This window comes from Macrotis lagotis, chromosome 1 (genome assembly GCF_037893015.1).
Source record: "Macrotis lagotis isolate mMagLag1 chromosome 1, bilby.v1.9.chrom.fasta, whole genome shotgun sequence".
Lineage (NCBI taxonomy): Eukaryota > Metazoa > Chordata > Mammalia > Peramelemorphia > Peramelidae > Macrotis > Macrotis lagotis.
Window position 1 is genome coordinate 147135512 of NC_133658.1, and position 25204 is coordinate 147160715.

A 25204-nucleotide genomic window follows, 5' to 3' on the forward strand; every position below is an offset into this window, starting at 1 on the left:
TCTGGCTCTATATTCACTGTACCTCCTATTTCCCTAAAGTATACCTAATATTTACTGAAGATATAGATTGAATATTCCTCTTTCATTCAGCTGAAGGCCTTTTTGAAAGACCTCCCCATAAAGGTCAATTTCTGCTGTGCCCTCCTTAAAGTGTCGCTCTAAAAGGATAGTTTAAGGTGATGAGAATAAATAAATGCTGAAAATAATGTGATTCACTTTAGGTCTGGATATAGAAGTCACAAGGAGTTCTCAGGATTGCAACCCACTATTTTTGTCACAAAAGGGATCAAACCTCTTGTCCACAAAAAAACAGAATAATTTATTTTGATCTTTAGGGGTATTCCAGGGTTGAAATGTCCCTTATTAATTTCCAAGGAAATTGTAAGAAAATCATTTTTATAATGTTGAAGTTCTAAGCTTTTCCCCCTATAGATTTCCCATCCATATTATTGCCCATTTTTATATAAATTTAATTTGCTTTGTGGTTTCACTGAAATATATCATAGTTGTTAACATCAATAATTATATCTGCACAGAATTTTATAGTTAATTATTAAGTGTTATTATATACTATAAATTATTTGACATTTTTTACTATCATGTAAGACTAGCTATCCTTTTTTTCTTAAATTTTCTGTCCAATAAACAGGGAAGACTATCAGTATTAGTGGAAGTCTAAAGTAGTTACATTAAGGTGCATTAGATTTTTTTTCACTCAAATCAGAAATTTTCACACTATTGGCAATAGTGTTTTCTCCATTTGTAAAAAAGTTGATACATCATATATAATTCCCATTTTATCTCTACCTCACATCTGTAGAGAATCTTCACTGAAAGAAAAAGGTAAAAAAAATTTCAGCAAAGTTTAACCAACACATCAAAAAATTGTTGTATGTACTGTTCCCTACCCAGGATTTCCTTCCCATTTTTGCAGAAAATTATGGAAGGAAGGAAGATGTCTTCAAATATTTTTTTGATACCAAACTTTGTCATTCTGCTTTCTCAAAATTCTTGTGTGTGTGTGTGTGTGTGTGTGTGTGTGAATTTCCTGAGTTTATATCTGCTCTCAGACACTTAGCTGTGCAACTCTGGTTAAGTCATTTACTTTTTTTGCCTCAGTTTCCTCATTTAGAAAATCAGTTGGAAAAGGAAATGGCAATACACTCTAGTATCTCTCAGATAGGATCATTGAGAATTGAAAATGACTGAAATGAATGAACAACAATAGAAATTAGTTTGTATGTCTGTGCATTTCTGAATCCATCGCATTCAGTTTATCATATCTATCATTTTGGTGTACCACAATTTGTTGAAATTTGGTCTCATTGGTCTCATTTGGTCTCTTTGGTTTCATTGCTAATTTTAGCATTTCTAGAACTATGATGAATAATAGTAGGAAACTGAAATAGCCTTTGCTTTAGTCTTGCATGTACTGTGAATACTTCTAGAATTGTCCCATTGCAAATAATATTAGCTGTTGCTCTCAGATAAACAATTTTTATTATATAAAAATAGTTCTTTTATTCTTTCTGTTTTTTAAAAGTATAAATGAATGTTGTATTTTGGGCAGAGGTTTCTGGATGCAAAAGTGTTAAGTGTGGGGTGGGGGCTTTATTCTCTATTGTTTTCAGTCATAGTGAATGAAGAAAATGTTCTACATTGGAGTACTTGCTTCCTTTAATTGCTTACTTGAAATCATCCAATGATGTTTAGCCAAACAAAGAAAATAATGAAGTTATTACCAGGATTTCACTTTAACATTCCTCTCTAAGGCACTCTTTCCAGTAATGTATTGGATTTAAAAAATGGGAACCATATAGCCTATGCCTTTAAACCTTAATTTAGTGTTAGTATGTCATATTCCATCTTCTTTCCCCTTTCCTGGGCAAGAATGAAAGAAGGGATCTCTTTCAGAATCCCTCTTTCCTTCTGCCTCAGATCCCATGAACTGTTCCCATTCATCGTTGCTTACTTTCCCAGTTCTGGTCCATTCTATGGGCTTTGGGAGCCTGGTGAAATATGGGGTGAAGTGGAAGGAATGCTGTATTTCTTATCAGAGGAAGTACTTGTTTCAAATCCCAGCTCTGGAACTTAATTTCTTTGAGCCTCAGTTTCATTATCAGAATGTAAGCCCAAGGCCATTAGCACAAGACTCCCTCCTTAGTGGTGGAGCTGAAGGCCCTGTCTCGGGTGAGGGATGATAGACCAGAACTTTAGTTCTCACACACTTCTCCCATTTGGAGACCCTTCAGGTGACTTATAAAATAAAGGAGCCGGAGGAGATGGTCGCTAAGGTCTTTCTAACTCTAATTCTGCTGCCATGCTTATTTACTCAGCAGTGAGGAAGACTGGGGAGAGCTCCAAGACCAAATATTGGCATCTTATTATTCCTCCCATACCTTTTGCATCTTATTCCTTTTCTTACTTCCCTTAGTCTTGTCAATTGCATTGTCACCATATAAAGGGAAATCAATCTTTCTCTGTCTCTCTGTGTCTCTGTCTCTGTCTCTCTCTGTCTCTGTCTCTCTCTGTCTCTCTCTCTGTCTCTCTCTCTGTCTCTCTCTCTGTCTCTCTCTCTCCCCCCCCCCACTTCTGTCTCTGTCAGCTGAAATGATATTATCTGACATCCCTAGATATTAGAGGTAGTTGCCTAAGTAGGGTGGAAAACACTGCCATATCTACACTCTCTTTTGATTCTCTTCCTCTTCTGACCTCCATTTTTCTTCTTTACTGCTAGTGACAAACACATTCAATGAGTAAGATTACTAAACCCATAAGTTGAACAAATGATGTTGATAAGGTAAATATTACCAATAAAATAATATTGATAAGAAATTGTATTGTTAGAAGTAAAAAATTCCTGGATTCAAATTCAACTTTAGATACTATATATGTGTGTACCTAAGTTACTTGACTGTTCTTTGCCTTAGTTTCCTCATTTGTAAAATGAAGGGTTTGCATTTGAAGGTTCTTTTCAGTTCTAAATCTATGTTTCTGTGACCTTGTGGTATTGATGAATCGGGAAGGGTGCCCTCTGTTTATAAAATAAATCACCAATCATTCCATCAAATACCAGATTGATATTTTTTTAAGGTTTTTGCTAGCCAGTGGAGTTAAGTGGCTTGCCCAAGGCCACACAGCTAGGTAATTATAAAGTGTCTGAGGTCGGATTTGAACTCAGGTCCTCCTGACTCCAGGGCTGGTGCTCTTTCCACTGCGCCACCTAGCTGCCCACAGATTGATAATTCTTAACCTTGTACCCCTCTGTAATTGATCAAGTCTTTTGACTGTGGTTACATCCACCTTGGCAGTTCTAGACAATTTATCACTCAGCTAACTCTCACATGCACCTCTTCTCATCTCCTCTTCCATTCCTCTACACCACGATTAATAATCTAGGAATTTATCATTGCAGTTTTATAAAATCAAAATATACGACTTGGGAGTTTGTGTGCACACACTCCTCACTTTTGATTTGATTATAGTAAGGGACTCCAGGTTTGGAAACTTCCTCCATCATTGAGATTGTCAGTAACATAAATAACAGATAAAATATGTACCAACAATTAGAATTAGAAGAAATTTGATTCAGAGGTCCTTAACTTTTTTTGTCATGAACCTCTTTGTCACTTTGGTGAAGCCTGTGGACTCCTTCTTGGAATGATGCATTAAATGAAATAGGGTGGCAAAGGAAACTAATCATATTAAAATTCAGTTATTAATATATTAAGAAAAAATATATATTCACAGAACCCAAGTTAAAAGTTTTTGTTCTAGTTAATACAATACAATACAATACAATACAATACAATACAATACAATACAATACAATACAATACAATACGTGCATGTGTGTATTTCTGTTGGTTTTCATTTGGAATTCTGTATTCTTTTTTTATTTTATTCAGCTATTTCTCTATATTATAAAAGGATTCATTGGGCTCTTGTCACACCACAGTTCAGTGACAAATTAGTCTTCATGTCTAGAAAGTTTATCTCATTTTTAGCTTTTGAAATTCATTGGAAATCTTTTGGAACAGATGAGACTTTTTAAAAAAAATTATTTAAGGCAGTGGGGTTAAATGACTTCCCAAGACCACACAGCTAGGCTATTAAGTGTCTGAGACTGAATTTGAACTCAGGTCCTCCCGAATCCAGGACTAGTGCTCTATCCATTGTGCAACCTAGCTGCCCCCAGATGAGACTGATTTTAAAGGCAGCTATAACTTATTGTAAATAATAATTTACAGAACTTCAGTGCCTTGGCATTGTGTGTCAGTTGCAAATGTAGTGTTTCCCAAACTTATTTTAACAGCACCCAGTAGTATTTCTATACTCCTCTTCCTTTCAGATAAAGTCATTTGAATTTATTTTTTATTTTTTTATTCTGAACTTAAAAAGAAAAAACAAAGTCAATTTTTTTAAAAAAATGAGGATTGCACATACTGCAAATCTATTATATGCAGCTTGCCTTTCCTCTTGTATATAACAAAATTATCAGGTAATTTTTTCCCCCTCCCTCCCCACCCTATTCTAAAGATGTCATCTAGGGAGTATTCAAATGTAACTTCAACCTGCTGACTGGTGTCTCAGACCCAGTATCAGATGGAATCTCTAAAAATCGATCAACAAGGAATTATTAAACATTCTAGTGTGTTCCAAGTGTAGCTTGAGAAATAAATAAAGAAAATGAACTAAATTCTAGTTGTCAACTGGCTTTAGGAACTAAGGAGGAAGGAATTCATACAGTTTCGTAAAAGGCAACATTCTGTATTTTTCTTTAGGGTATTTTTTTGCTTAGTATATATTGGTAGGTTTGTGTCAACAAATAAATTAATCTACTAGAAGGGTGGTGGTTACTTATTGGATACTTTTCACCCTGTATGGCTTTGATGTCCGATTACAGAGCCAGAAAATTTAGTATTTGGACTTTTCCCCGCTCTTCTGGTGAGCCTATTACTAGAATAAATTTTCTTATTGGCTCTGTAGGTCTATTGGAACTTTGAACAGTATAACAGTTATTCAGGGAAAGTTCTGCTGCATTAAGGTCGTTAAAAAAAATGCCAGTAGGTTTCAGATCTACAATGTGCAGAGTAGACACTGCGCTACCAGTCCTTTCTAGCTTATAACTATAATTTACCAGAAATCTGGGTGAATAGACAACACTTTATGCTTGTGTTTGTGTTTTTATTTTAGAAACCTATCAGTTAAACCTAGTATTTTTGCAAATCTAGTTGCCTACGGCCCAATATGCACCTGTTTTGAAAGTATTTTTGACAGGAATAGATATCTGTTAGAAAGCATGGTATTTTTATTCCAAGACACATAGTTGTGTCTGAACTCTACTGGGGGAATTGGGAGTTGATGGGAGGAGAGGTTTCCTGTAACTTTTGAAATTATTGATTGTATATAATATTGAAATGAAATAATATAATTTATAATATATAAGTATGTATTATAATATAAATCTATTATAAAATAATTTATGATGTCTAGAATAGATAGCATTTCTATAAACATATTTATAATATGAATAAATAAAATAACAAGCATATAAAATCATAACTTATATCTAGGCTATATTTTATTAAATAAGATTCTTACTATATTAGATAAAATAAGATAATTACATGTTTATCTATCAGTCTTGTCTATATCTCAGTATATTCAGGGTTCAAGTCATATCTCTGACATACAGTGGCTGAGTTGCCCTAATTAAGTCACTTACACTCTCCATGCTCTAGACCAGAGGTATCAAACAAGAGGCTGCTGCTCTTGGGGTTAGAGGAGGGAAGAAATGTTAAAATGTAATTAGGACATAGTTAACTAAATAAATGAAATGTGGCAGAATGTAGATAATATTGATATGGTTTTCTAAGTTTTTTTTTAAGATTTTGCAAGGCAGTGGGGTTAAGTGGCTTGCCCAAGACCACATGGCTAGGTAATTAAGTGTCTGAGGTCTGATTTGAACCCAGGTACTCCTGACTCCAAGGCCAGTGCTCTATCCACTGCACCACCTAGCCACCCCTTTCTAAGTTATTTTGAGGCCTACATGGGTCCTTATATAAGATCCTTATATAAGAATGAGACTCCTTTGTCTATTTAAGTTTAATCCCACTTCCGTAGTTTGTTGGTTAGGGTGCTAAACCTGGAGTCAGTTCAAATCTGGCCTCAGATTTTGAGTTTTAAGTTAAAAGAGTATTGTTGTTGTTCAATGGTATCTGATCCTTTATCATCCCTTTGGGTTTTTTTTGTTCTTTTTTTTCTGAAGTTACTGAAGTGCATTGAGATTTCCTTCTTCAGCTCATTTTTACAAATGAAGAAGCTGAAGCAAACAGGGTTTAAGTAATTTGTCCAAGGTCACACAGCTAGGAAGTGTCTGAAACCAGATTTAAACTCAGTAAGAGGGAGTCATCCTATCTTCAGGCCCTTTATCCCCTGTACCATCTAATTGTCTTAAAAGAGTATAGTAAATATGAAATGCAATAATACCTAGGTACATTATTTTTAAATTTGCAGCCTTTTATAGAAAGAAAAAGTGGTGTCTTTTCTATGATTGAGGTTGTGTAGAGGGATGCCTTACAAAAAAGCATCCCATGTTTTTCATGTTCAGTAAGATTTTTGCTTGTCTCTTTTCTTGTCTTGTTTATTTCCTTGAATTCCTAAGCAAACTAGGTCAAGGCAACTTTCATATTTAAGAAAACTTTATTTTCATTTCTCCTCTTATCTTTCTTTGAAGTCACTTAATGAAAATCCACAGCTTTGCAATTTTTACTTTCCTTCCTGTATACATACACATCCTTTCCTATTCTTTCCTGTTCTTCATGCCCTCAGAGTAATTTCACATCTCTGAGTAAATAGGTGAGGTAAAGTCATTAAGGTCTTTGCCTTTTTGTAAAGCACCCCTTTAAGTGGACATTGGGGCTAATGGTTTATTTATTACCTTTTGTAGTTTCCATAAGAGGGATTTTTCATTTTCATTTTTGTTTTTTTGAGATTAGTTGTTTTGAGTTCAAGAAAACAGGAAGGGTTGGGATTTCTTATATAAACAGGAGGCTTTGTAAAGGTAACATTCTGGTTGAGATCTCTGGTTTTTTTTGCAGGGTATCCCACTAAGTGATTTTATGTGGATGATTTTTGTTTCAGCTTTTTATTTATAAAGGAAAAAATGTAAGTTGACTCCTGTTAATTTTATTTTCTTTTTTGTCTGGAAGGATATCAGTATTGTAACGTTTTATGCAATATTTTGGCATGTTATATTGTGGTGATGAAGAAGCCCTTTGAAAAAGAAAGATTTAGGACTCAAAATTGCCTCATCTAGTATAAAGCCTCCTATTTCAGAAAAAGAAGTCTTAAAGAAACACTCTGTATTTCTAGAAATCAGGGAAGATTTTGCTGATGTTTCCATATTGGGCCGGGGAAATGTGGAGTGGTCTCTGACTACCTTCTCCGGAATTCCAAGTCTTAGAGAGTTGCCATTGAAAGATAAGTGACCTGTCCACAGACATGTCCCCAAAGGTGTCCAAGATGTTCCTTGAGCTCAGATCTTCCTGGCTCTGGAACTTTATGCTAGGTCTGGTCTGACCAGGCCATGATCAAATACAGAAAAAAACAAAGTACAAAAGGAGAGGGGGTGGGCTGACCAGGTAACAGGTGGGGTAGTGGCTGTCCCTGAAGCATTTTGTGTCATTCTTGGACTCTGTTATTCTTTTATTTTCTGCCACATCTCTGTTGATAAAGGGTCTGCAGAATGATTGACCTGAGTTTTTGTGGAAAAGATTTATTGTGACTCACTTACCAGATTTGTGTAAATTTTTTTTAACAGACTTCCTTCCATAAATCCCATTAAAAAACAACTATGATATTGAAGGCAGTATGGTGCTTTGAGGTCAGAAAACCTGTGTTTGAAAAATGTTTTGTGAGGCAGTGAGGTGGTTGGATGGATAGAGTGCTGAACTTGAAAACTAGGAAAACCTGAGTTCAAATTTGATCCAGCTTTAGCTGTGTGACCTTGGACAAGTAACATTGTCTGCCTCAGTTTTCTCAAATAATGTACCACATACCCTTGTGCTACTGTACAAACCTGTACATACCCTGATCACCATTCTTTTTGGGGGGGAGGGTGTGGTTTTGAAGGCAATGGGATCAAGTGACTTGCCCAAGGTCAGACAGCTAGTAACTATCAAGCATTTGAGACAGTATTTGATCTCAGGTCCTCCTGTCTCCAGGACCAATGCTTTGTCCACTGCACCATTTAGCTGCCCACTGATTAAGTGACTAAAGACTTAATTTTATTTTCTTTTATATTTTCTTTTTAAGTAAAGACGATAATCATACCTATGCTCCGACAGTTGTGTGGAACTGATAAGAAATTTGTAAAACACACTGTAGGAGCTTAATACATGTATGTTACCCTTTTCCACATGTCCAAATCACTTGATTGTGGACAAGTTACAGGATCATAGAATTTTAGAATGAAAAGACTTGGGAGATCATCTAGTGAAATCCCTTCAATTTGCAGTAGAAGAAGCTTAGACCTCTTCAATTTTTGCTTCTTTAAAATGGGATAATATCACTTACCAGACCCTTATAGGATGATTATGAGAAAATACCCTGTATACTGAAGAATGTTTTACATGAGTTCTTTGAAGCACATTCCCTTAAATAACTAAATACTTGGCAAGCCTTAAGGCACTATAGAAATGTCAATTATTATTATTGTTAGTTGTTATTACCTATAATATTCAAGCTGTCAGAATGTGACCCTCCCCAACCACCATGTAAAACCAATATTAATTATGTGGGAAGTGTAGGTCTTGTGTTTTCTCAAGCATCTTGGTTTTACTTTGGCCATGGTGAGAGGGCCAAAGAATTTCCCATAGTGCACAAGAGTTCTTGAGTGGATTTATTTTATAATTTAAAATCTCACATATCAACCTGTACTCTGATGACCATTCTCTTTTTTGGGAGGGTGTGGTTTTGAAGACAATGGGATCAAGTGACTTGCCCAAGGTCAGACAGCTAGTAACTATCAAGCATTTAAGACAGTATTTGAACTCAGGTCCTTCTGTCTCCAGGACCAGTGCTTTGTCCACTATACCATATAGTTCCCCCCACTGATGACTATTCTTAAGTGGCTAAAGACTTAATGGACTTAATTGACTAAGGTCTGAGAACTCCCTAGGAACTACCAGCAACTTATCCACTAGGATTTTCTGTAGTAGAAGTGCCACTTAATTTCTTTCTTTAATGGCCAGGATAATCTTTTATGACTAAGTACAGTAAAGCCTTGTAGAGAGCTACCATTTTACAAGAATGCTGACTGCTTGACTAGCTCCTTTGAGGAAGTGCACACTTCTTGAATGTACTTGTAAAGTTCAAGTACTTTCTCTTTTTGAGGTTAAAATAATATTAATAGTGATAATAAACACAGCAGACCCCAGTTTAAACAAACATTTGAATTTCAGTCTGCAGCAGAAGTATGAGCATGAACCTGAATAAGTTTATAGGACTACAGCTAATGTATTTACTAATTTTTTTCTTTATCTTACTGACAACCTAAGAACTTAGAATATAATAAGCATGGAGAATTCCTCACTAATTTGGTAAGGAAACTTCCAAACTATTGTTGTAATTTATTTGTTCCAATAAATATGAAGCTAGAAGTATGTTTGTGTTTGCCAGTATGTAAGGAGAGATGGAAGGAGGATGACTGAGTAAAGGAAAAAAGAGGGAATGGTGCATAGGGTTTTGGGCATAGAGCCTGAAAGTGGGAAAATTACTGGTCCTAAAGTCGGCAGGATCTGAGTTCAAATGTGACCTCAGATACTTACTAGTACTGTGACTTTGGACAAGTTACTTGCACTCAGGTCCATCCCCAGTCATTCTGATTCATATCTGACCATTGAACCCAGATGGCTCGAAAGTGAGACTGGTGATCTCACTCAAATTCAAATCTTGTACAGGGTCATGATGTCACGGTCATCTTCTTTACGAAGCACAAACATCACCATAGAGTCAAAAACGCTTGATTTCAAATATTGCCTCTGACTTTACCAGCAGTGTGATCATTATCATCTTCATCTTCTATGTACTATACTCAGCTCCTTAGGACTTACTGATCAGGAATGACAGTTGAATCAATCTATCAACTAATCATCAAGACTTTAAGTGTTTGCTATATTCTATATACTGGGGATATGCAGAAAGACAAAAAAAAAGTCCTTGTAGAACTTCAGTCTCCTTAGGAAAATACATGCAAAAAAATCTGACCCACAGATACAATTTGTGTGTGAGTTTATACTCAAGACTAAACTTTGCCAGTTGCTCGAATACTAGGTAAGCAAATTCTTGCATTTTTATAAGTACACTGAGAAAAAAAACCATAAAAAACCAGACCTAAACCAAATGTATATCTAAATTAGTAGTGACTTTGGCGCCACCCTTTGGTTGTATTTTATGAAATGTACTCATCCTTTTGTCAATTAAAAAAAAACAGCCAAAACTAGATGTTCATCCAGATTGATAGTGACTTTGGCACCACTCTTTGGTTTATTTTCTGAATGCTTTCCTCTCCTGGATAATTTCTGTTAATGAGTCTGTCCCTCCCTTGGAGGACAACTCTGATTGGATGGGTCAAGATATAGAGCAGACAGTATACTGTATTTCAGTCTTTAAAGTCTCAGTGATAATGATGTTCAGAACTGTTTTTAAACATGTGTAATAGATTCATAAGTTATCTTCTTACCTGTAGCAAGATCCAGAAACATCACTTGGTCTTTGGTCCCATTCTCTTGAGTAAAAGAAACAAAACAAAAATAAATTATTATAGGCACGCTATACCCTATAAAGGAAGACAGTAAGAGGCATCTTTCTCTCTGGCCCAAAACTTCCATCTGTACCAGGTCAAAACAACTTACACTTCTTGCTGTCAGCCCAATATTTCAACTGGATGTAAAGAACCTCTGGTGTACAGAAGAGTAACTTTCATTTTGGCTTTAGATCTTCCATGTTCTGCTTTTAAGGGAAAAGGAAGAAGAGAGTTGCTGAGGAAAGCTTTTCTTTCTCCTTGCAAGTTTGACTTTAATCTCTAGTTGCACCCTTTTCTGTCTAATTTCTAACCTTTGTGGGGAAAGATGAGTAGTGAATTGGGTCTCTTATCTGACCCTGTGCTTTTCCCCTCTTATACTATGCTTCTCTGAGCCCAACCTCTTAACTCCTTTCCACTCAGTGGAAAAGTTCTCAGATCCTTTAACAGAACAACTGTAGGTTATCATCCAAACCCATTCCCATCCCTATGAGGCAATTCCTTCTTCCCATCTTCCTCAACATTCCTATCCCCTTCAACCTTTCCACCTCAGTTTCAATCAGCCACTATCCAGCCCATTCACAATACCTTTTGGAATACCTGTTCCATAAGCAAAAAATTTCCCTTTCTTCCAAACCTTTCCATCTCCCACTTAATCCATCTTATTAACTATTACTAAAACCTGACCACCACCAGATGATACAGCCTTCCTACATACCTTTTCTAATACTCTATTTTTACTCAATCTGTGTTTCCCTGGTTGAGATAGGAAAAGATTAAAATTTCTTGCTCCCCATTGCAAAAAATCCAGCTTTTCCACCATCACTCAGTAATCCTCTTTTTCTGAGGTTTACAAAAAGTCCAGCTTTTCCACTATCACTCAGTAATCCTCTCTTTCTGAGATTCATGCTATTCATATCTACCACTGAATGAAAACCCTGGTAGCTATCAGACATCCTCTCCCTTCTTTCTTCAATGATTTTTTTTTTTGCAAGGCAATGGGGTTAAGTGGCTTGCCCAAGGCCATACAGCTAGGTAATTATTAAGTATCTGATGTTTGATTTGAACTCAGGTACTCCTGACTCCAGGGTTGGTGCTCTATTCACTGTGCCACCTAGTGGCCCCCTTCAATGAGTTTTGTAGATGATTTACATTGTTTTTCTCTTCCTCTCCTCCTGCTCTCATACTAACTTCTCACACTCAGTTTCTCAATTTTCTCATGACTTACTCCTCTACTCTAGTCAACCACACAGAAAGATGGCCTTGCTTTTGTCACACCATCATATTTAAGAATTCTGAAGTTCTCTTATTTCTCATCTCCCTCTCCCTTCCCTTATAGCATCCTTCTCTTTATCTGCATCCTTATTTCAGCTCTCTTCTGTTATCTCCCTGCACTAACTATTCTTTCCTCCTTTCTCTATCTTGACTCCATGATGAACCAATTCAACCACACATGGTAATCCTCTCTTGAATACTTAGATTCTTTATCATTTTTGCCAAGTTTTTAGGTTTGGATCATTCCTACTGTTCACTGTCTTTGCTCTAACATGCATACAAAGGCAGGAAAAATCATGCAACCATTTTGAATGGATCCACAGCAAATTTATGTTATACAACCTCAATTGGACCATCATCGTTGCTAGTCACTGCTTCTATACCTCTCATCTCAATGTCCCACACTGGTCAAAAGTTGATCTTTTTCATTCCTCTCTTTCAAATTGAAACTTTGCCTTATATTTTACAGAAAAAAATTGTATACTCTCCTTCCTTTTTCTCCAACTCCTTACTCACATGTCTTCTGCCATCATTTCCCCTTTATCCCTGTCTCATATGATGAGATGACCTTTCTTCTTACCAAGATTAAAATCCTTCTATCGAGTCAGCAAGATCTCATTCTATCCTAATTCAGATTGCTTCCTGTCTTTTCCCATTCTCATTTATTTTCAGCCTTTTCTGTCTACTGCTTCATTTCCTACTGCTTACAAACACTCCTATGTCTCCTTCATCCTTAAAAACCTTCATATTATCCTTCTTTCCCCCCCTGATAATGACCTTCTTCTATCTCTATTGCCCTCTGTAGCTAGATTTTTTGAAAAGCCCATCTACAGTAGATTCTTCTATGTTCTCTCTTAATTCTTAACCCCTTGAAATTCAACTTCAGTTGAGACTCTTCAAAGTTATCAATGATTGCTTATTTGCCAAATCCAATGGCCTTTTCTAACACCCATCCCACTCAATAGCCTACTGACTTCCTGGCTTCCTTTATGTTCCAATTAAATTTCCATCTTTTACAGGAATCCTTTCCTTCTGTTAATTGTTTCTATTTATCCTCTTTATAACTTGTTAGTAAATATTTGTTTGCATGTTATCTCTTCAGTTGGTAATGGGAACACTCTTTTTGTAAATCCAATGTTTAACACAGTGACTGGCATATCAAACAGTAAATAAATATTTATTGATTGAACAGATATTTGGAGGAAAAGTTCCTGAAGACTGCAGATGAATCTTGAAGCAAAAAAAAAATTATGAGATATAGAGATGAGAAGAGAGCCAACAGGAAAGTCAGAATTGAGAGTTCCTGGGTTCTCCAAGACTATCATCAAATCCTTGGGAAAATGGGAGTGTGCTACTTCATGGGAGAACACATGAACTATATGAACTCAACTGATTGGATATCTGTTTTCTATCAGCTAAACTAGCTACTGTTGGAGAAAATCAGTCACTATCTGCAGTTTGTGAAGACTGTTTTCTGAGTTAGAAGGGGCAATAATTTGCATTGGTGGAGGAAGAATTCATGCTAAAGAAACCATGGATCTTTAAAGAATTGAAATAATCATTTCCTGACAGTGATGGGCCCAGGACTCCAATGTTGACCTTCTTTGTGTGATTAACATGGAACACAAAAGTATCACTTGTAAAATCAGCTAGGAAATAAATACTTTGGCTCAGCAGCTCAATTCTTGAATTAACCTAATTGTATTGAAGGGTCAGTAGAATGATGAGTTATGGTTCAAAGCAAGTATGAAATAATAAATAATGCTCCATTTTTCTATCCCCTTTATGTTGTAAAAACCAGAAAACTTTTTCCATTCCATTCTCTAGCAATTGTAGAGAATTTGTTGAGAAACATGTGGAAAAACTAGCAGCAGAAAATAGAAACAAATTATTAATAGAGGAGAATGTGATCTAGGGAGACAATTAAATTTCTTTTGGGGGTGGGGATAGGAAAGGAGACCTTTGAGACAAGAGGTTATGATATAGTAAATCTAGTGTTTTTTGTTTTTTTAAGTTTTTGCAAGGCAGTGGGGTTAAGTGGCTTGCCCAAGGCCACAGGGCTAGGTAATTATTAAGTGTCTGAGGCCGGATTTGAACTCAGGTACTCCTGACTCCAGGGCCGGTGCTCTATCCACTGTGCCACCTAGCCGCTGCTATTGCTATGTATTGCAGAAACCATTGAAAAGAAACAATAAGTTGGGGCAGCTAGGTGATGCAGTGGATGGAGTGCTGCCTTGGAATGAGGAGGACCTGAATTCAAATTCAGCCTCAGACACTTAATACTTACTTAGTAACATTGGGCAAGTTACTTAACCCCATTGCCTTGCAAGAGAAAAAAAAGTAAAAAAAAAAAGAAGCAATAGGTTAAGGATAAACAAGGGTTTAGATGATAATACTATAAGGAATAAAGTATTGAAAACTTGATCAGTAGTGAAATAGGCCATTATGGAGCTAGTCCAAGCACCCTTTGTTGGCATTTCATGAATGATTGTTGAAACAACATGAATTGAAGGATAATTTAACTTGGATTCTTTATTGTCTAGCAAATAAAGTTTAACCTTTTTAACCTGTTTTTCAGGTTCTTCCATAATTTGACTGGCTATCTTTCCAGGATTATTGTATACTCTTCTTCTCAGTTTACCTTAAAGTCTAACTGAATTGACCCTCATACCTACCTAACATTTGTATGTCTATATCTTTGCCCTGTCTGTCTTCTTCTCTCCCTTATTCCTCGTTATCATGTTGAAATTCTGGGCTGAGTTTAAGTTTTACCTCTTCAGTGACCCTTTCAGCACCCCTGATCCCCAAGTCTTCTTTCCTTATATATACATACATATATATATATGTATATGTATATATATGTCGCTTTGTATATTCCTTATTCTCTTATTACATAGTATCCTATATTAGGGACAGTCTATAATCTATATTGATTTTGCCTACTCTTGTGGGTTACTTCCATTGGCTAGATTTTATGTTTTCTGAGGGTAGGAAATGTGTCTAATGATTATTGGATCTCCCATTTTCTACCAAGCATGTTGTTATGGAGTGAATTAATAAGGTATTTGGGAAAGATTATGTTGTTATTGCAAAAATTCTTGAATCAGATAAAGACATCATTCAGCTTACTCTTTTTCTCTCTCTGATGGAATGGTCAGTTTTTGTGGAGATACTGTTTATTATGATCATTCTTTACATAGTAGACCTGGGTAGGTTCAAAGAAAGTATTTCAGTAAAACCTGGTTTGTTCTAGGTTGTTTTGTGATTTCACAGTTAAAAGTGAAAGGTAGTGGATGCAATATAGTGTCTGTTTTTTCTCGTGATGGTTTATTTTGCAAAAGAAAAAATTATTCTAATCTGGTGGAACTTCTTTTTTTTTATTTAAATTCTCCCTCACTGCTCCAATGATTTATAGGGTTGAGTATTATTTAACCAGAGGAAAAAAAATTGGAAGAAAAGTAAAGTGAAAAAAGGGGGAAAAAATCAAAATCATAAAGTAATGAATGAAAAGCATCTAGTGCTTTAAGATAGACAGTGTTCTGAGTACTGAAGGACACAGGAGGAGGGCGTGTACTCTTGGTGATAGGGATCATTCAGTCTGACTTCTCTAGTGTTTGCCTGGCCTGGTTCCTATTGTCAATGGGTCTACTGATGTACAGGGGCCTCTGTGTTCCAGCTTTTGTTTTTAATGTGGGCGTGAAAACATGATAAAACTCCAACAATAAACAATCCACAGAGAATGTGAGGTCATAGTAATGTGACCTCACAGGGAACTAAATACCTGGGGGCCAGTGGAGTTCTGCAGACACTTAAGAGTATGTGCGGGAAATATCTTCAGAAGGTTGACTTCACAGAAGGATGGCTGAAGTGTATGCTAGACATTGGAATGTTTTTTTTTTGGCATTCCTGCTGGTGCTGGTGAGTTGATGCTTCCAGAGACTTAACAGTTAAAGTAGAAAAACAGCCACCGTGATTCCTCAGGGACCCTTCCGAATCCTATCTTGCACCCTGAAATTGAAGCAGATGGAAGCCGGGAAGGGAGACTTCACCCCCTCCCTTATTTTTCCTTTTATTGAAGCTTTTCTTCAAGAAGACCATCCTAGAGACTGAATGGAGGCTGACGTAATGTTGGAGATTATGAGGAAGATTGAGTGAAGTAGGTTAGGTGAGTTTGGATTGGAAAGTGTCAAGAGAGTTGTGACATGTGAGAGAATGTAGGCTAAAGAAATTGGTTGTAGTGCTTTTGATGAGGGTAGATGCTATTTAAAAATAGCAAAATTGTATGTGAGCTGTAATGAGATTTAGGGGAATAATGGAAACCCGGGTGACCTAGCAGATTGAAAAATGACCTTGAAGTCAAGAGCCCTGGGTTCTTATCCTGACTCTGATAAGCCTGTTCTATGAGAGGTCAGGTCATTTAAATGTCTAAGGACATCTACCAGAGAGGTATTGTACCTTACTATTAATAACACAGTGAACTCAACATACTTACTAGATATGGTAGATGTAGGAAAGTGGTTTGCTGTATGTCATGAGGCTTTTATTTTGCCTCCTTAAAGTGTTAGTAGGGAAAGGGAGAGGAAAATATTCATAAAATTCAAATAAAAATTAAATGAAAAAATAAATTGCTGATCTGGATGGAAGTTTTGACACCGGAACTCCTTCTACCAGGGAATGACATCATAGGTTGCAATCCCTAACCTCCCAGCTCTCTAGTCTCATTTCTACCAATGTAAACAATGTTTCCAGTGATCAGTACATAGCAGTTCTTAAATAGGATGCATTAATGTTTCTATTTGGGAAGGAGGAGAAACTGTTTATCTGAGTAATAGCGACTTCTGTGAACTGCTAAAAACATAATGGGAGGACCTGAGAATGCAATTTTAGGAATTCTTGACTTTGCCTATTTTATAAATTTTTTTAAATCATTAATAATTTTGTATGGTTTTCAGGCTCAACAATTTTATTTATTATTACAGATTCTCATGCATAAATATGTTTGTAGATTTTTGTGGGTCACCTTTATGATATTTTCCTTATCCACTTTTGAAAGGAGTCTGTTGATTTTGACCCACTGACCAAAGCCATGCTAAAATAAGTATGAACCTAACTTTATAAAGCCTAGACTTAATAGAGTGGTTTCAAGTCTCATTGGTGTCTCTCTTAAGCAACTGTATAGCTGTGACTAAGTCCCTTAATCTCTTTAGGGTCCTTCATCTCTAAAATACATAGATTTTCATGGACCCCGTATTCAGTCTGCTCTCCTCCTCTATTGCTCTCATCCTTCCATTTCTAATTAAGGTCCATTTTGGCTCTCCTCCCCTGTGACCCTCATCCTCTGATGCTCTCATCCTTTCATTTCTTACTGCTATTGAGTCCAGCTCTCTTCCTGTGATGCTCTTATCCTTCCTTTTCTGACTATTGGGAATCTGAATGAGCATCTGAATACTTTTAGGTGTATTTTTCCAGTTTAGGTCTGATGACTTTATTCTTTTTGACTTAAATATTAAATTTATTTTAAAAATGAATAAAATAAAAGGAAGAATCTGTATTTAGATCAAGTTGTATGCACTAGTTTGTTTTTTTCTTTTAATGAGATATCTGTATGTTAGGACAAATGAGTTGTAGAAGTGGGAAACTGTGACTTTGTATGCTTAAAGAAAGTCATAGGAGGAGATCTCATAAATCATTTAGCCAATCCTCTTCTTCATATAAAAGAAATGGAGGCCCAGAGAGGTTCTGTAAACCACCCAAAGTCACATAGGTAGGTTTGTTGTTTAGTCCTTTTTAGTCATATCCGATTCTGTGACTCCTTTGAGGTTTTCTTGGCAAAGGTAAAGCTACTTGGTACAGTGGATGCAGTGAGGGACCTGTAGACTCCTCTGAGTTCAAATCTGGTTTGAGATACTTCTTAGCTTTATGATCCTCAACAAGTCACTTCATGTTGTCTGTCTTACAATTTTTTTTAGTTTTTTTTTTTCAAGGCAAATGGGGTTAAGTGGCTTGCCCAAGGCCACACAGCTAGGTAATTATTAAGTGTCTGAGGCCAGCTTTGAACCCAGGTACTCTTGACTCCAGGGCCGGCGCTTTATTCACTGCGCCACCTAGCTGCTCCTGTCTGCCTTACAATTGAGGAAACTTGCCTATGGTCACACAACCAATGTGACTGAGGACAAATTTGAACTCAGGAAGGAAAATGAATCTTTTTGATTTGTGCCCTGACTATTTACTGTGCCACCTAGCTGTTGTGCCTTCCTTCTAATGATACTATTTAATTTAAATTATTTACTTTTTGGTTTTTACATGGCAATGGGGTTAATTGATTTGCTTAAGGTTACACAGCTAGGTAATTATTAAATGTCTGAAGCTGGATTTGAACTCAGGTCCTCCTGACTTCAGGACCTGTGCTCTATCCACTGTGCTGCCTAGCTATTGCTTAATGATACTATTTTAAAAAAATTATTTTTTTTCCATTTACATGCAATGGTAGTTTTCAACATTCATCCATTTGTGAGTTTATGTGCTCCACATTTTTTTACTACCTTCCTCCCTCCCCATGGCAGCATGGTAAAATTGTGTTTAAAATATTTCCATATTAGTTAAGTTGTGATGAAAGAGGAATTAGAACTAGGGGAACAAACTGCAAAAAAGAAAGAAAACACCTAAAAGAATTTAAAACTCTGCATTCAAATGCCATATCATTATTAGATGTTCAAGTTTAGTGATATAACTTTGCAATTGGGATCATTTGACTATTTGGATTGAATGAAGTACTACGAAAAGATAATTATTGCAGCCTTTGTAGTTTATAATTTTTTATTATAATTTTTTAATAAGTAGAGAAACATAGGCTTACTTTGCCCACTGAAATTAACTATCCCATGTTATGCAAATTCATGAAAGTCTCAATATTATTTTATTTTCCGATGGGGAATATAGAGGTTTTTAAAAAGTAAAATCTTGTTGGTGTCTTTTTTTTTTAGTTAGAAGGTACACTAGCTAGAAAGTGTCTGAAATCAGATTTGAACTCAATAAGACTTCATTATTTCCATGCTTAGAGAGCCACTTCTATAATGTTATTTTTAAAGGAAAATTGAAAAAGTTTAAAAATGTGTATGATTTATTACATTCATTGCATGTACCTCTTACCTCTGTAGGAGAGTAGAGATGCTTTTATGCTTTCATTTTCATTTAATGTTTTTTTGCTTTAAATTGTATACAACTTTTCATACCTTTTGTTTTCATCAGTTCATCTTTTCTTACAACATAATTATATTCCACAGTACCATAATTTTTTAAGTCATTCCCCAATGGACCTTTTCTAGGTTCCCATTTATTTGTTATATGAAAAAAGTGTTGCTACAAATATTTTTGTGTGAAAATGAGGTTTTAATATATATTATATATGTGTTTTTTTCCCTTCTTTTCTAGCAGCGATGTTGGGCTGAAAAAATCCAATCAAGAGCCCCATTGTGAAATGGGGAGTACTGAATTTCTGGAAAAAGAATCTACTGAGAACCTCAGCAATGGAACAAACAGCAACGTGGAGGCAGCTAGACGACTGGCCAAACGTCTTTATCACCTAGATCACTTCAAACGTTCAGATGTGGCGAAGCATTTAGGGAAGAAGTATGTATTTTTAAACCCATTGGCTTGAGAATCCATAGATTTATAGGTTGATTTTTGATTAATCGAGTTTATTTTTTTCATTTTCTTGTAGCAATGAATTCAGCAAACTTGTAGCTGAGGAATATCTTAAGTTTTTTGATTTTACGGGGATGACGCTGGATCAATCTCTCAGGTATATGGTTTAATAATTAAATATCATTTTTATTGTTATTGTTGTCACTCTACTCCCAAAGAAGTAATTATTTCAAGAGTGTAATAATATTCAAGTTTGATTTTTTATTTTATTCATTAAAAACAAACTCTTCTCATTGGTCTGCAATCTTAGGCCAGATCATAGGATTAGACATCAAGATCTGGAAAAGAGACCTTTAAAAGTCATCTAGTTTACTCTTACTTTATTTATATGGAAACTGAGGCCCCCAAAAGAGAAGTAGCCAACCCGAGAATAAGGATAGCTAGATGATGCAATGACTAGAAGAAATAGCATGCAGAAATAGGAAGATTCAGCTTCCTGATTTCAGATCTTGTTTCAGTCATTTACTAGGTGTGGGACCCTGGGCAAATCATTTAATCCCATTTGCCTCAGTTTCCTCATCTGTAAAATGAGTCAGATAAGAAAATGCAAATAACTCCAGTATCTTGGCAGGGAAAACCCCAAAAGGGGTCATGGAGAGGTAGACATGACTGAACAACAAAAACTGGCCTGAGAGTTAAAGAAACTGAAAGTCCTCAAATGTGAGAGAGATGATGTGTGATATCATGGATCTAATTTTCCCTATTAATTTAGTCTAAATCCCAATTATAAGCAGATGGTAAAAGAAAGAGATGAGATTTGGGATTCCAAGAAGTTTCTTAAATGGATACATTCTTTAAGTGTAATACTGCTTATTTTTTCCTAAACAACTTCTTAGTTTTTGATGCTTTTGAAATAACTCTTGAACAGAACAAGAATGAGAGCTATAAAATGTTTTAGGACTAGGCTGCCTTCACATTTCTATGGCTTTAAACACACATTCACTGGTTGTAGAGTTTTATGATGATTTAGGTGAAGTGATAAGACAGAGGAACAGTTGGGAAACAAGAACTTCCCTCAGTATAACATCTTTTTTTTTTTTTTAAGATACCAGAATTTCCAACAGTAGTAGATAAATGACAAAAAATTACTTGGACAACTAGATTATAAAAATGGTTTTACCTCCATATTTGTTCTCCCAATTTTAAAGAATGCATGTTATTTTATATATTATTTATTTATATGTTATTTATGTGGCTATCTATCTATATATATGCATATATGTGCAAACATATACACATATTCATAAACACACACATAGGCACATTTCCCGAGTTCGGTTCTTTAATTTCTACTTAATGTAAATAGGATTGAGGCATAACTGCCATCTAGTGAAGATAAAGGAGAGTTGCAAGCTTATATAGATGTTTAAAGAAACCATGCCTTTAGAGAAATGTGGGTCTTTTTATTTTGATGCTGAATATGGGAAGTTAAGTTTTCTAAGACCCCTTTAGGCAAAAATTATGATTTACATAATAATAACTGGTTTTAGAAGGAAGAAAGGAAGTGGACATTTACCAAAGTGACATTTACAAAAGATTTAATCATAAGATTCCAACTTTCCTAGAACATTTAAAACATATATGTTCAGGGTCCACACCTGTGTGTAAATATATGAGGCAGACAGACCCTGTGCTGCTCTATTGTATTTCAAAGTCATTACCAAGGGGGATTGGCAGGGGGTTTGATTTTTGTGAATCAATCATTCTTAGGAACTGTTCAAGAACTAATAAGAAATTATGTTGTTAACAAACAAAGAATCAGATGTTCACAATCAACAGCTAATTTTTAACTGTTTACTCAGACTCTGTGCTGAGGGCTGGGAATAGAAATAGATATCCCTTCTCTCCATCTAATCTCTACTTCTAAATAAATTAGAATATAAGAAGCTTTTCTTTTAATACAGAGACATCATAGACCTATATAATTAGATTCAGAAGAAATGTAAAAATGATAAGTACAAAAATAGGTAAATATAAAGAATTTTAAGAGGGAGGACATTTGCTGTTGAGGTGTGATCTTGAAAAACTAGCATTGTTGGTTATCCTGGAACTGTACCTTGAAGGAACAGAAGGATTCCATGATGAGGAAATGAATTGTAGATGTGGGGGAACAGCATGAGTGCAGTCATGTAGAGGAAAAGAGGAGAATGTGTGAGGAACAAAGAGAAGGCTTGGATTGGGGAAGGACAAGTAGTACATAGTAATTCTGGAAAGATGGATTGTGAAGAACTTTAGAAGCCTGTCCAGAGACTATACAATTTTAATGATGATTTAGGTGTAATGATAATAAGAAAAAAAAATCAAGGGTAAAGAACTTTTTTTTAGTCAAGGAAAGAACAGAACTTTTGGCAGTAGTAGCTAAATAACAACATATTGCAAGGACAGCTAGATTTTTTAAATGGTTTCACCACCATGTTTATTGACCCAGCTTTTAAGTATGCATTTATTATTTTAGTTATTGTTATACATGTTGATTCTCATCGCCATCTCAATCCCCCATTGTCATATCATGATATCATGATATAATATCATACTATTATCATATCATTTTCATCTTCATTTATGAGTTTAAAACAATTAGACTGTCATCTTTCTAATTTTCAGGATTATTGCTATTTTTGTCAATTGTATCTGACTCTTTGTGACCCCGTTTTGGGGCTTATTGACAAAGATACTGCAGTGCTATGCCATTTTGTTGTTTTTCTGATTTTATGGAGAAACTGAGGTAAACAGGCTTAAGTGACTTGCCCAGGGTCATACAGGGAGTGAGTATCTGAGGTAAGATTTGAACTCATGAGGATGAATCTTCCAGATTCCAGGCTCAGTGCTCTTATCTTCTATGCTATCTAGATGCCTACTTAACTCAAATATGTGTTGAGTAAGTTGCTAGTGATGGTGCATAGTGGATAGAGTGCTAGAAGACATGAATTAAAGCCTTAACCAGTGCTACTTACTTATGTGATAATGAAATTGATATAGTTTGCCATTTCCTTCTCCGGCTCATTTTACAAACTGAGGCAATCAGGGTTAAGTGACTTGCCCAGGATCACACAATCAGTATGTATTTGAGGCTGGATTTGAACTCAGATCCTCCTGACTCCAGGGCTTGAGTTCAAAATTGACCTCAGATACTTACTATGTGACCCTAGGCAAGTCACTTGAGCCTGATTGTCTTACCATCCAGGGCTACCTCCAATCGTCTTGATTCAAATTTGGCCACTGGACCCAGATGACTCTGGAAGAGAAAGTAAAGCTGGTGACTTAACACAGCCCCCTCTCACTCAAATCCAGTTCATGTGATAGCATTGATGGTTAAGTGGTAGAATTCTTGCCTCCCATGAGGGATTCCCAGGTTCAATTCCTGGTCAGTACAATTGAGGTGGGGGTGTAATTGGAGGATGCAGTGGATAGAGTTCAGGAAGATCTGAGTTTAGATTTGATGTCAGATATTCACTAGCTTTGTGACCCAGGCAAGTTGCTTAACCCTGTTTATCTGTTTCCTCAATCTATAAAATGAGCTAGAGAAGGACATGGCAACCCTCTTCACTATCTTTGTCAAGAAAGTCCCAAATGGGGTCATGAAGACTCAGACATGATTCAAGTGACCAAAATCATCAAAGTTATTTGATCTAGGGCAATTCATTTCACTTCACTTAGCCATGGTTTCCTCATCTGTAAAATGGGGATAATGATAACACCTACCACATAGGGTTGTTGTGAGGATCATATGAAGTAATATATAAAATGTAATATATTTGTTCCTTGCAAATTTTAAAGCATGTACTTATTATTGTTGTTTTTGTTGGTTACTTTCCTTTCAAGTAACTGTGATTAGGTCCTTAACTCTATGTTAAAACAATATTACATTGTAAAACCTATGAGAAAAATGCATTATTTTAATTTTTACTTTTCTCAAAACTATTTTAGGTGTTTCTTTAAGGCATTTTCCCTTATGGGGGAAACCCAAGAACGAGAGAGAGTTTTAATCCACTTCTCCAACAGATACTTTCATTGTAATCCAGACACCGTTTTTTCAGCAGGTAATTTTGCTCAGGGTACTGTCCATTTCTGAAGTCAAGTTGAGTCAGAATACAATTATGAAGCTATGCCAAATGTTGGGAATAGAAATATAAGCAAAAAAGAGAGTTGATCCTGCCCTCCAGGACTTCAATTTCTATTGGGGGGGGAACACATTAAAAAGAAGAGGAAAACTCAAGAGTTTGGGAGGGAGAGGCAGAAAAGAAGCCTGAAGAGCAGAACCCAGAGAGGAAGGCAGGAGTGGGCATAGTTGGCTTGGGTACTTTATTTAAAATGGATTTCAGGGAGCAGGGAGAACTGAAGTCCAGAGTACAGTCCAGTGAGAAATGAAGAATTACCTTTCTTTACAATAAATAGTCTACACTTAGCTTTGAAGCTGTCTAAATAGGACTGTCAGTCAGCAAGTGTTAGAGCTCTTCTAGGAATACAAAGAAAGGCAAAAACAACTCTTTCCCTAAATGAATAGCATGTACATACAAGACAGATACAGAATAAATGTAATTTGGAAGGTAAATTATTTGTCAATACTTGTACTTGCCAGTTTTCAAATGGTTCACAGTGATGTCTTGAACTGTTCAATGCAGATAGGTATCTTTTCTGATATTTTAGTTTGTTCCCCACAAGAAAGCATAGTGGTTTTTTTTTTTTTGTTTTGTGATTTTTTTTTTTAGCTTTTTTTGCAAGGCAATGGGGTTAAGTGGCTTGCATAAGGCCACACAGCTAGGTAATTATTAAGTATCTGAGGCCGGATTTGAACTCAGGTACTTCTGACTCCAGGGCCAGTGCTCTATCCACTGCACCACCTAGCCACCCCAAGAAAGCATACTTTTTTAAGAGTTAATGTCAGTATCCCTTTGGCTTGAGTTTGGGGAACTTTGTTTACAATGACCTATTTCTGGACTAATAAAACATATACTATGTATAAGCAAATATTTTTTTAAAAAAATCAATACAGAAGACTATTAAGTATCTGTAGGATAAGTGTAGTTTAATATCAATAATAATATTAACTAAAACCAAAAACCTAAGATATTTCATTTGGAGCCTGATTTTTATATTTTTTTCTGACAAACCCTTCCTGTTTCCCCCCCCTCCCTTCTTTTGGATTTTTTTTTCACCCATCTTTGGGTTAACTTCTCTGAACCCCCACTATAGAGTGGGAAATGGAATAGGACAGGATCCTAATACTGTTATTTTGTTAGTGGCACTCCTAAAGAATTTAATAGAGAAATAGAAGCTATAGAAAAAATGAAATAGATGGATTTTTAGCAGTCTGTTTTCACCCATCTCTGTAGTCCAGGATTGCTGAGATTTAATTTCTGATTACCTTTATTTTCTGTATTACTTGATTCAGACTGGTTTATCCACCACTTAATCTGA

General features: G+C 35.9%; 1 protein-coding gene across 10 annotated transcripts in view; it reads left to right on the forward strand.

Annotated features, from left to right (window-relative positions):
* Positions 1-25204, forward strand: part of PSD3 (pleckstrin and Sec7 domain containing 3) — a 765972-nt gene that overhangs the window by 457350 nt on the left and 283418 nt on the right. For 8 of the 10 annotated variants that reach the window (XM_074209082.1, XM_074209077.1, XM_074209078.1 and 5 more), the window contains 3 exons: positions 19514-19711; positions 19803-19883; positions 23714-23826. In XM_074209082.1, coding sequence (XP_074065183.1) covers positions 19514-19711; positions 19803-19883; positions 23714-23826 — 392 coding nt within the window. The remainder of the gene's footprint in view (positions 1-19513; positions 19712-19802; positions 19884-23713; positions 23827-25204) is intronic. The other 2 variants (XM_074209080.1, XM_074209086.1) reach the window with 1 other exon arrangement.